Genomic DNA, 12,163 nt, shown 5'->3' on the forward strand with positions numbered 1-12,163 from the left:
CCAAATCATCAAAGCAAATGTGGAGATCAATGATGACTACCATTTACTGGAACATTTTTCAGTTCCTGGACTGCACAGTTTCTTTTAGACTAGCCCTGAGATGAAACACCAATACATAAATTCTAATTATCCGTCCTGAATTCAGTGTACCATCCGCTCCTCTGCTTTGAAGTCAGCGCAGACATGCACCTCCCACTTTGTGGTTTTCTCTTTTAGTGAGATGCATGGCTTGATTAAGGGATACACTGTGGTTCTGAAGTGTTTCACATCACTCTGCTTTATGCCAGTGGTGACATAAACCTTTGTATGAGTCAGATTACACAAGCAAAAAAGGCCATCACTGCCTTACATAATGATTATATATAATCATAACAATCTACGCATGTGAGACATGTTGACACTGAGGGATGAGTGTGAGGCCCTGCTTGGATGAAAGTCTGAAATCTTTCACCGACACAGTGATGTCGCTGAAGAATGAAAGAAGTTTAATTTATTTTGACAAGGCCGTAATGATTGGGCTTCACTCCTACTTTTCATTTAATCTAAGTGTACACTGCATCCGTGGGTAGTGTGTGTATAATTGATGTGAGGATGGAATGACGTAATGTCTGAGGATTTCATAAACATGAGCCGAATGCGACACTCCATCAGCACTTCACATGGAGGCTGTGTTGTCGACACAAAGCGCAGACTGAACACATTCGGAGGGAAAACTGGCAGTTGAGCTGTGTCTAGACCTTGAATTAATTTTTATATGAGTTCCACCTTTTAAATCAACAAAGTTGGAGCTTACAACCAAATTAATATTTCCAGCGAAAAAAAGATATTTATCGCTGTAAAAAGAAACTTTCCTTGCATTTGTGCTTCTGGTAGGAAGCAATTTATGTGATTTAAAAAGGAAGATAGCTCACTGACTTAAAATATGTACTAAGATGACCTCTGGCCCCAGCTACCACCAGCATTTTGATCAGTACTTGTCTTACTTACCTTAGTTTTTTGCTGCAATGGAAAGTCAAAGATAAAAATGTTCACAATGTGGTGACCAAATGAGAGTAATTATTCTATTATTTATACAGGCCACTGATGCAGTTCACTTGCATAATGAAGGCTCAGAGTTTGTGAAATTGATGTACAACTGCACTTCAGAACTAGCATCATTCATAACAAAACTCATCTGATCATCGTTGAAAGACACAGAGCAGACGTTGTAAATAAATAGGTAGTGCCGATGCCAAAAACGTAACTGGGACCTCTAAGAAACGTAACCAGCTCATTGGTGTTGTTGAAAATGACCCTCCATGTTTGCGCAGATGCCCACACACAGACCAAGCCCCCGTTTATAACGGACCTTTTCCAAGCAAATTGTAATAAAAAAAAGGTATGACTTTCCAGAAGCTTAATTTTAGCCTGCCTTATCCATTCCAAAACCAGTTTTAATGTGTGTTTGAGATAATTTAGTTGATGCAGTTTAGCTGGTGATTTGATGTGAATTCGAAGAACTCGGAACTTTTTGCAGCGCAGCAGTACCGCTGACAGCAAAACAGTTCGAGAGCATGATCTTACCGCCACCATGCTTGGGAGTTTCTACAGTGTAGAGTCTAAAATCCAGTGGTATCATGAACAACATTTAATATCCAAAAGCAATGTTTTTTGCTCGATGGATTCATTATTAACCAAAGACTGCTGTATCTCTGTTTCCTCATCTGGCATGCATGACTCATACTAGGACGCACTAGACCATAGCAATAAACTCTTCCTCAATTTCTCATCCGAAGTTCTGAACTTCCACCAGAAATGTAATAGGCTTTAGTCTGTATTACGAAGTACACACTTCAAGGGTCTTCCAGGTGAGAGGTGCAGTCGGTAGACATTGTAAAGTCTGTTACAATCCATTTTTATCTTGAAAATTGGAATGAAGGCAACATTTTGTTTTCTCTATCACTAAAATAAAACATTGAAAAACAAATGTCAATAAGATCAAATAAGATATGCCTTTATTAGTTCAACAAAAGGAAATTCCCTTTAGTTGTCTGTGTTTTTACTTGTACAAGTAGTATTGAATTGTTTTACATAATCTTAATGGGAAGTCCCTTACAACTTCCATTAGGATTAGGTCAATAGAGTTGAGTGGCTTTGTATTTGTTGAATTTATGCCTCCCTGATCACCAGCAGTAGAGCTTGAAAGAGATTAATTTCAACAGAATTATATTAATAATGGTTGTTTTACACCGGCATGTTGTATTAAGTGAATTTGCAGAGTCGAGAACGATATTTTTATACTGTTAGTCTGTATATTTATACAGTATAAAGTATAAACTTCAGCAGGCATGTTATTTAACTGCAGCTTGGAAAGCATTTTACAAGACACAGCTGGGGAGTCCACAATACATATGGGTCTTAATTTCCCGTGGCGGCGTGAGCCCCCAGCAGAGCAACGCACTGCCTGTGCTGCTTTACCCCAGAGGCTCTGCTCTCATCTCAGAAAGATATGACAACATCAGTTGGTCTTCGGCCACATACAGTATGAGTTATATTATAGTATATTATGTAAGGCGTAAATACCCAAGTTCTCTTGAGATTAATTATGCACCGATCAGGTGGCTAATTAAACATACCAATTCGGACCAAGTCAAACTATGTGGCCGTTTCAGCAAGATGTGGTACACCTGTTTAAACAAAGAGAAGGAGGACAATTTACTTTACAATGCATAGATAACATTCACGCCTGCTGCATTATGGAGGGGGGGCAAGTAGACAATGATGTCACTGCCACAGGCGTGAGCTTTAATGGAAACTTCAGACACAAAGTGAGGCAAAGGTCACCTTGCTACGCTTCGAAAACCAACAATAAACACAATCTTTTAAAAGTAAAAATTGAATTCAATATCCAAAGTAGGACCAGAGCCCATTAGGAGGATTATTACGGGCAAGAGTTAATGGCGCTGCGCTGGGGCAATTAGAAGTGGCGCAAGCCACCATTCAAGCATGCATGAATGAGAAATTACAACAGTGTGGGGTGAAATTACGTCTCCCAAAGCAGTGTGTGTCAGATGATATTATCTCGTGGGCTGAGAGCCATTACAGCACTGGGGGTTTCTTGCCCCAGCACAGAAAGTGGAGGCCAACTACTGTGGGAGGACAATTACGTTTGGTTCTGATTGCAACAAGAGGACATCTCTCTGGAGTCAGAGGACCTCAAATATTCTTAACCTTCAGTTCAAGTGTTCACTCATTTTATTTTAATTACACAAGATTTACATTTTAATGTACTATTTGGAACTGTAAGCTTCATGCATAGTTATTGGAATGTCACAAAGGATCATTTGCTTGTGAATACTCCTGCACTGTGAACAGCCTTAGATCATTGATGCTACTTGTATGTCATCTCTTTACTATATGTGTGCAACATCGCCTTGTGATGGCCTTTTTTTTGCCTTTCACTCTGAGGGCCACCATCTAATGGGTGTCACCTTTTTACATTTCACAATGACAACATCTGCATCCAACTGGGTCACAAGTGGCATGTTTATATGGAAAAAAGTATATAAAAGATATGCTCATAAAAAGACTAAAAACATGTGATACATCTTTAAAAAGAAAGCTTTGTGTCGTTATTAGCTATAAATGTCAGCAGTTCACCTTTTTCTCTTTACATGTTTTGCTCTGTTTTTTTTCCCCCATTTTTGCTTTTTTGGTGTTATTTCTACAAGGTTCTGCAGGAAAACCACTGGCCACAAATTCATCACGGTTGATGTGACGTCAACTCTGTGAGCACCACATCTCTCGTCGACTATTTAGCTTGTTAGCTTCCCGTTGTGAGCGAACAATGGTAATTAAAGAGAGAAGGGAAGTGTTACTGCAGTTGGAAATAATTAGTGCTCGACAACAGTCATTCAATCCAAAATTGGAAGAGAAGTGGTTCGCTGAGGTGGGTTGTCCTCCCTCTGAGCAAGTCGCTTATAGACAGGAAATCATGTAAAACAAGCCAACCAATCACAGCCTTAACAGTCAGTGTCGCTGCAGCTTGAGGATTTTTTTAAAGGCGTATGTCAAGCTCCGCTGGAGGGTTCAGAGGGTGAGGAGCCAGCCGTTACTGCCATGACAAGGAGAGCCCACCTGAGATGTTTTCCACATGGCACAGTGGAGGGGGCGCTATCATGATCTGGGGTGCTTTTTCCTTCAATGGAACTTCAGCTTCAGGTTGTGCATGGGCGTCAAACGGCATCTGTTGGAGGGTGCATCCCTCATGACTGAAGACCCTCGACTGTGTGGTAATAACATGCTTTTTCAACAGGTCATCACTGCAGTTCACAATGCCCGCCTGACAAAGGACATCTTTGGAGGAATAATGTTATTCCTTTGGACCATCCTGCTTGTTCCCCTGATCTAAATCCAATTGAGAACATTTGTGAATGGATTGAAAGGGAAGTTTACAAAAATGGCCATCAGTTCCAGACAGTGGATGCCTTCCGTGAAGCCATCTTCACCCCCTGGAGCAACATTCCCACAACACTGGCATCAAGCATGCCCAAACCACTTTTTGAGATGAATAACAAGAATGGTGCAGCTACTCATACTGAGTCCTTTTTTTAAAATTGTATTTCTATTTAAGGGGGATTTGCTGTTTTTTTAGCTAAACCTTTGATCAGCTGATGAACAGCCTATTTCAGTTTAATGGTTGTTTGCAACAAATTGCTTACTCAAAATGTTTTTTGTCTCACTCCCATTTCTTCTTGTTGCTTTTTAAAGCTGTACATAGAACCTCTTTAAGATCCAACACTGCAAAATGAACATTTTTGCAAGTTTTCAACTGGTCTTAAAGTTTTTATCATTAGTGTATGACGTGTTTTAGCCTTTTGAAAAAAAAAACAAAATCACAATGGCACCTTAGATTTTTCATTATTTGGCCCTAGGTGAAAAAAATGTGGACACTTCTGGTGTAATGTATACTATACACACAGGGGCGGACTTACCATTAGGCAAACAAGCAATTGCCTGGGGCCTCGAGATTTCCAGGGGCCCCCAAATGTCTCATAATAACTGATCCTCGATTTTTTTTTGTAAAAATCTAAAGCACATACTACTGTTTTAGTCTTAATTCACATGCTTAAAACTACATCTAAACTACTAAGATGCGTAAGTTGTCATAAGCGTTTGGACTATTCCATGTAACTGAGCATATGCGGATTGATCCCGGAAGAGGGGAAGGAAACAAACTTGCTGGCGCGGAGTTACCCCTGTGGAGCGGAGAAGAAGAAGGCGAGTGGAAAGCAAACAGTTTTTTATCAAAACTACCTAAGGTGTCAACCTTTCTCACAGTCACAACAAACATAGACACGAAGAGAGCAGCACCGCTACCGTCAGTGTCAGCTGAGGAGAATGCAGCAGATGAAGCTGAGTGTGACGCTTTTCATCACAAAGATGTGAGTATTAAAGCAGTAAACTATGTTAAATGTTGCTTAATGTTCTTATCGATTACAGTAAAAGCGTTGAGACGATTCACTTGTTAGGTAATAACAATCCACAGGAAGATTTTAAGGACTGTTTCAAGATCGGGAAATAGGAGAATTTTCTCATATTCACACTTGTTAGAAGATGATAAACATTAATATTTCACATTGTTTTTAGGGGGTTATATAAACATGGTTATGTAACTAACAACTTAAGCTGACAGATAACTGTAACAGATTTCAAAAGCAGGAGGGCCACACTGACTAGGTTTGCCTTGGGCCCCCAACTGACTAAATACGACCCTGTATACACAAAACTGACTCTAGTTCTCATGTGTACATTTTATTATAGATACATTTTGTGTTTGTGTTTTCTCCGGTTACTCCGGTTTCCTCCCACATTCCAAAAAACATGCATGTTAGGTTGATTGGAGGCTCTAAATTGACCATAGGTATGAATGTGAGTGTGAATGATTGTTTGTCTATATGTGCCCTGCAATTGGCTGCGACCAGTCCAGGGTGCACCCTGCTTGTCGCCCGAAATCAGCTGGGAAAAGCTCCAGCATACCCGCGACCCTAGTGAGGATAAGCGGCACAGAAGATTCTGCGGTTACATGTAAGGGATAGCCAGGTGTGCGCCTTGCAGGTTTGCTGATCACAACAAAGAACATTCCAGGTACATAAAGAGGGCGCTATGATTAGCAAGGGGCCAAACATAGAAGTGAGCGCTGCTTCTGTCATCTGATCTGCTCATTCTCCCACTCTTGTCTATTTAAGTCGCTCGCGTGACCCTAAAGATCAAACTAGAAAACAACACTGAGGTGCTTAAATAGTTGAAAGGTGACACAATATGCCACTTCAATCACATACTGAATTACCAATTTAGCACATATTAGCCCCTTTTGGGTTGTAATTATACCCATATTAAGAATGCAAGTGCTTAAATAGTCTCCCTTCATTGAAGCAAATATCCACAATTACGCGTGCAGGGACAGCAGTGGCATACATTTTTGCAAAGTGTTGCCACTAGTAGAAGTCTTGGGCTGAGCTCGGGTTGTGTCCCTCCCTCTGTTCCCCTCTCCTCCCTTAATAAAAAAAAAAAGGCGAGGGCGCTCCCAGCCAGTGGAGCTCACTCACATTTTTACGCACACGTTTCTTGCAGCAGCACAGCGACGCTGCAGGGTAAGGAAACCAAGGCAATCAAGGTAAGGAAAAAATACTGCAGGTCCGTGTCCTACGGAATATTCACACGTTCGCTACTGTAATCAAGAAAGACAACAGCTATTATTAGTTGTGTCTTGTTTTAAGCGCTGCATGCTTGGTTATGAACTTAATTAGCGCTCGGATGTGATGTACTCTGTACTCTCTGCGTGCAGTAAAGTTGCATTTTTTGTTTCTGAAGAAAAGAGCATTTTGTGATGCGTTAATATCTTGCGTCAACGTGTACACTTGAACACTTGAAAAAGCAAAACAAGGTTTGCACGTGTGCGTGTGCCTTTGCAAGGGTTAAGGGTCAGATTTGAACCCCAAGGAAGGGAAAGCAAAACACCCAACCCACTTTAAATCACAATTCAACGTTCGTCCCACCTGACTGTCTAGTGAGAAGAACAACTTTGAATGTTGTGGACATTTTTTTGTGGTGCCTTTAGATCTTATTTCACCACACGAAGTCGCCACAGCCGAGCGCCATGTGCCTTTTAAAGGCAGTGAGATCTGGTAAAATAATTTTGTACCCTCTGCACACAAAGACATCATTGATTCACTAAATGGAGCTGCAGCTTTTGTGTTCCTCTGTGGTTTAAGGCAGCAACAGATGTTACATATATTTTAATGACATGAAAATCGATACGTTCTGTAGTTATAGGCTACCAATGTTAGCGCACGCTGAATGAACCACATTCCTACAGGTTGTTTTACCTTCTGAAAAGGTGAAGAAATGCGCTGCTTGTCATGTGTGTCGGTGCTTTTAAGTGTGGAGTGTTGTTGTGCATCTCCACACTTCCAAGATCAATAGACAAAGCTGTTTCTGACACTTCTCAACTACCTGTTGCTAGCTTCATAAAGCCCTGGTTCCCGTGGTAACCAAGAACTTGTGAAATCAGACATATGCTGCTTAAAACATTTCAAGCAGGAATATGAGCAACTATTTAATGACACTGATGAAGTGCACATTTGGTTTTGGAGCACATCAGATGAAACGTCACAGATGTCTTTTGGAGACCATGCAAATAGCAGCAGCAAAAGAAAATACAGGAAAAGCAAAATAGAAAACACCTGTTTTTCAGAACGTTGTCTGATTTGTAGTCACATCACTTACTCTCACATTCTAATGTTGTGCTGCCAGCCTGCCTCCAGATAGTGCGCGTTTTTGACATCCATCACATGCGTGTTTTGCCTCGAGAAATATCTAATGCCCATGCAGACTTTTATTGAAACTATTTAGGATGTGAGAAAGCAGTTCAATGATTAAACCGTCTTTAAAAAATAAATAGTAAAGACAGTTTTCCTTTAAGCAACTGACATTTTTGATTGTTATTTTGTCTTATAACCCACCCAACCGCCGACTGCTGTATCTGTGAGGTGTAAATATGTCACTAATCATTTTTTATTTCCACTGGCTAACAGAAACACTTCATCTGGAATCCAACTGGAGAACTGATGTTGTCTTCCACACATAAAATGAACGCACAAAGACTTGTGTTGTGTTTGTGTTGGATGGTGCTGTGCCTGCACACTGGTCTAAGCCAGAAGGACTGCACAGGTGTGGAATGCCCGGTTCAGCAGAACTGCATTGAAACAGTTCTCGAGACAGGCGCCTGCTGTCCCACCTGCACACAAACGGGCTGCACCTGTGAAGGTTACCAGTACTACGACTGTGTCCAAGCAGGCTTCCGCAAAGGCAAAGTCCCACAGGGGAAATCTTATTTTGTGGATTTCGGAAGCACAGAATGTGCTTGTCCCAAGGGAGGAGGGAAGATAAGTTGCCATTTTATTGAGTGCCCTGAAATTTCCCACAACTGCATTGACATTTTGCAGCCTGCAGATGGATGTCCACAATGTGGGCGTATTGGTTGTACCCATGGCAACAAAAAGTTTGAGGCAGGACACACCTTTCAGTTAGATAACTGCCAGTTTTGCTACTGTCCAAATGAAGGCGGGAAGTTAATGTGCTCACCCATTCCCGGCTGTGACCTCCATAGTGTTAATAAGCCCACAGGGGTTGCAACCACTGAGAAAACAAACTATTTGAAAGTGACTAGCAGCCAACCTTCCAACACCAAGTTAGTGCTGGGAAACACTCTACCGCTGTACAAGCCAGATCCACCCAGTTTTGGCACAGAGGATTATGACTACTCACAGCCTGAGCCGACTTCTTTCCCTGTCCAAAATCTGGCCCAACCAACTACAGCTCCACTCACTTACCCAAAGTCAAGCTCCACCTCAAACGATGACAGAAGAAGTGAGCTGAGGGACTTGCAAAAAAGCTTTGATACTGAAAAGAGCAGCGAGGATGAGGTCATGCGTGACCTGGATCCAACAAGCGCTGTTTCATCAACACTGCAAACAATAACAACACAGAAAGTGACTTTGGAGAATGACAAACCACAACAGCAAAGCGACGAACAGAACACCACCCGGCAGATGCACTTTGGCCACCACAAACAAGGTCGAGGTAGTCACGCTAGGAATCGTGGCTTACTCCATTCTGGCAGCCGTAATAGACAAGAGCAAGCCTCAGTGGAGCACAGGCACACTACTGATAAAGACAAACTTGGCTCGTACCCCTCAGTCCATTTCCAGCCCCCCAACATGACTCCAGTCAGGATGAGGGAGATTGAAGAGCAGCCCTTAAGACAACCTCAGAACCTGTCCAACTATCAGTCTATGGATGGAGATGGAGACGCAGACGGTAAGAGATGTTTCCTTTCGCTTTGTGTGCTGACAAATATGAAATGTGTTGACAAATTACCGCTTACATCCAAATACAATGTGCTCATTTGGAGCCCCAGCAAAGACAATGTAGGGTTGCTACTATTGTGACATATTCATGTGACACAGCTTTGTCTCACATCCTGTCTTTTGAGGAGGAATTCATAATCACTCCGTTCAAGCTGGCAGAGGTCCAGCAAAAAACTTTCAATTGTGCATGGAAAGTGTGCTTTCCCAGCACACTTTTAATGCATACCTCTTGGTAAACTGAAAAGAATATACTGTACAGTCAAACCTCAAACCAGTTCTCGAATGCCCAAATTTTGTATGATTCGGTTTTTGTAGAAAATCTTTGCCCAAATTTGGCCCCAGCTTCCATACATCGTCTCGGTTTCCCAAGAAAGCGGTATCAATCTGTCAGTCCTTTCTGTGTCCCGGCTGGGTGAGGTTTCCTGTGTTCAGTCAAATTAAGCTGCAGGCTCTGCTCCTGGTGGTACCCTTTTGCCTTTAAGTTTCAGCTTTGCAAGCATACTCGCCCCAGAACCCAAAGACTTTGGTTCCCTGGACGCTAACAAACTTGTACCTTTGTCCCGTACTGTATCATTCCACAGAATTGAGTGCCCAAACAAAACACACTGCCCGTTAGTGACTCACTGTCCGTGCATTTTTTAATTGAGTGCATATGCTAAATAACCCGCCGTTGGGCAAAAAAAAAGTTATGAGTGCGAGCAATTTGATAAAGAAGGTGAAAAACACTTTTGAATTCAAGAAAGAACTCTTTGCGAAGTACAAAGATGGCACCCCTTTGTCCATTTCATTCGTCATTGATGATTATTGTGTATTGTTTTCTGATGTAAAACTATAAAGATTCTCTATAAAATGTAATTTTTGATCATATTTTTGTGTGTCTGGGACTGATTAATTGGATTTCCTATGGGAAAAATGGCTTCAGTTTTATTATCATCTTTCAAATATTTCAAGCTGGGAGATCTTTGTGTCCTTCATACTGTATGATTACTTGCACGTCTTCCAACAGTTCAGCTTGCTTCAGGCCATATGGGCCAATCTACAGCAGGTACTGAGATAAAAATCAGATGACAGTGATGCTGTTCACTGGAAAACCACCATTTCAGCACAATTATGGCAAATGATCCACAAATCACAGCTTGTGTGATCATATGAAGAAAGCAGATCTTGCTATTTGCTACTTAACCTACCTAACAATGGTCTGATTTTTGTCCAGGCGTGTCAGACCTGCGTTTTCTTTCAGCACCTGGCCTCCGTAGGTATGTATAATATATGCTGAATGCATTTCTGAGGCATTTCTGTGGGGGTGAACTCGCAGATGTATGTGTCAAGTTTGTTCTTAGGAGTAAAGTTGAAGACTGGAGGTGAGAAATGTTTCTTTGGGAATGCTACGCGCCACATTTAGCCTGATTCAGGTGTTAGTTTTTCATTACATTAGTACATGAAGATGGAATTCGGCTTGCTACAAGTACAAGGACCTTACAAGTGTGTCTGTTAAAGTGTAGGACAAAAATGATGCTGTGAAATTGAATGGACCAAACAAATCTTCAGAGCAGTGGCATGTTAAAGGGATAGTTCAGATTTTTGGACATGAAGTTGTATGACATCCCCATCAGCATTGTAGTCCAATAACAGCGACTTACCCCCCACATGGTCTCCTAAGTCCAGTTCTGGTCAGATTTCTGTGATGAAGAACGTAGTTCCGCTTAGTTGCTGGGAACAATTAAGTCAAGAGTTTGGCTTCTAAAAACAACATGCGTTCAAAAGATTAAAACATTTGCATCGCTAAACTGCCTTCTGAAAAACTCAAACCTCACCACACGCTTGGCGTTATATCTGCGCACTGTCCGCTGTGGAACACATACGTAAACAAGATGGCCGCGGCGCTCCGTCGCGTAAGTTGATGCGAGCGTCTTCGTCAGATACACATGAACGCACAGAGACAAACACATAACGCCGAGCGTTTTGTGAGGTCTGAATTTTTTGAGAAGGCATTTTTGTGATGCAAATGTATTAATCTTTTGAACACATATTGTTTTGAGAGGCCAAAGTCTTTACTTAATTGTCCCCAGCAACTAAAAACTCAGAACTTTATCACTTTAATGGATAGTCAGGAAAACCCCGCTACATAATGGTGATGAGTAACGCCTGTTATTAAGGCCTGTACCAGAAGATGTGTTGTTTGAAAGAGAACACAAAAAACATAAATACCATAAATGCATACCTGTCAACACTTGTTTTCCCTGGGAAACTCCCGTATTTTGCCCTTCTTTACCATCGCCCTCCCGTTTGTATCCTGTAGTTTCTGGTAAATTTTGCAGTTTTTAAAAATCCCCTACGGTACTGCAGATGACATTGGTGACAGTGTCCAGGCTTGATCAACACAAACTTTTTTCCCTTCCTAATTTTCAAATCCCAATGCTGACAGGTATGAGTAGAGTGCAGATATGGATGGATGGTGTCGTTTGGATTTTAGGAGGAATATTCAGTACAGCGGCAGCACGGTATGTGGTTAGACTGCCTCAGTCTGAGTTTGAATGCCCGTGTGTTCTCCATGTGCTTGTATGGGTTTTCTTCCCACATCCCAAAAACATGCATGTTAGGCTACCATGAAGCTTGTAATTGCCCACACAGTCGTCCCTCGCCACATAGCGGTTCCAGTTTTGTGGCTTCGCTATATCATGGTTTTTCAAAAATATATTAATGAACAAATCATGCTAGTTTGTCACTGTATATGACCTATTAGTAAAAAATGG

The 12,163-nt window shown here is 41.6% G+C and overlaps 1 protein-coding gene across 3 annotated transcripts in view; it reads left to right on the forward strand.

Annotated features, from left to right (window-relative positions):
- Positions 1–6,585: 6,585 nt before the first annotated feature.
- The window catches only part of fbln2 (fibulin 2), a 35,302-nt gene continuing 29,724 nt past the window's right edge, over positions 6,586–12,163 (forward strand). For 2 of the 3 annotated variants that reach the window (XM_054793053.1, XM_054793032.1), the window contains exons 1-2: positions 6,586–6,655; positions 8,076–9,360. In XM_054793053.1, coding sequence (XP_054649028.1) covers positions 8,109–9,360 — 1,252 coding nt within the window. In that variant the 5' untranslated portion in view covers positions 6,586–6,655; positions 8,076–8,108. The remainder of the gene's footprint in view (positions 6,656–8,075; positions 9,361–12,163) is intronic. The other variant, XM_054793043.1, reaches the window with a different exon arrangement.

The sequence above is a fragment of the Dunckerocampus dactyliophorus genome, chromosome 1, assembly GCF_027744805.1.
Source record: "Dunckerocampus dactyliophorus isolate RoL2022-P2 chromosome 1, RoL_Ddac_1.1, whole genome shotgun sequence".
Lineage (NCBI taxonomy): Eukaryota > Metazoa > Chordata > Actinopteri > Syngnathiformes > Syngnathidae > Dunckerocampus > Dunckerocampus dactyliophorus.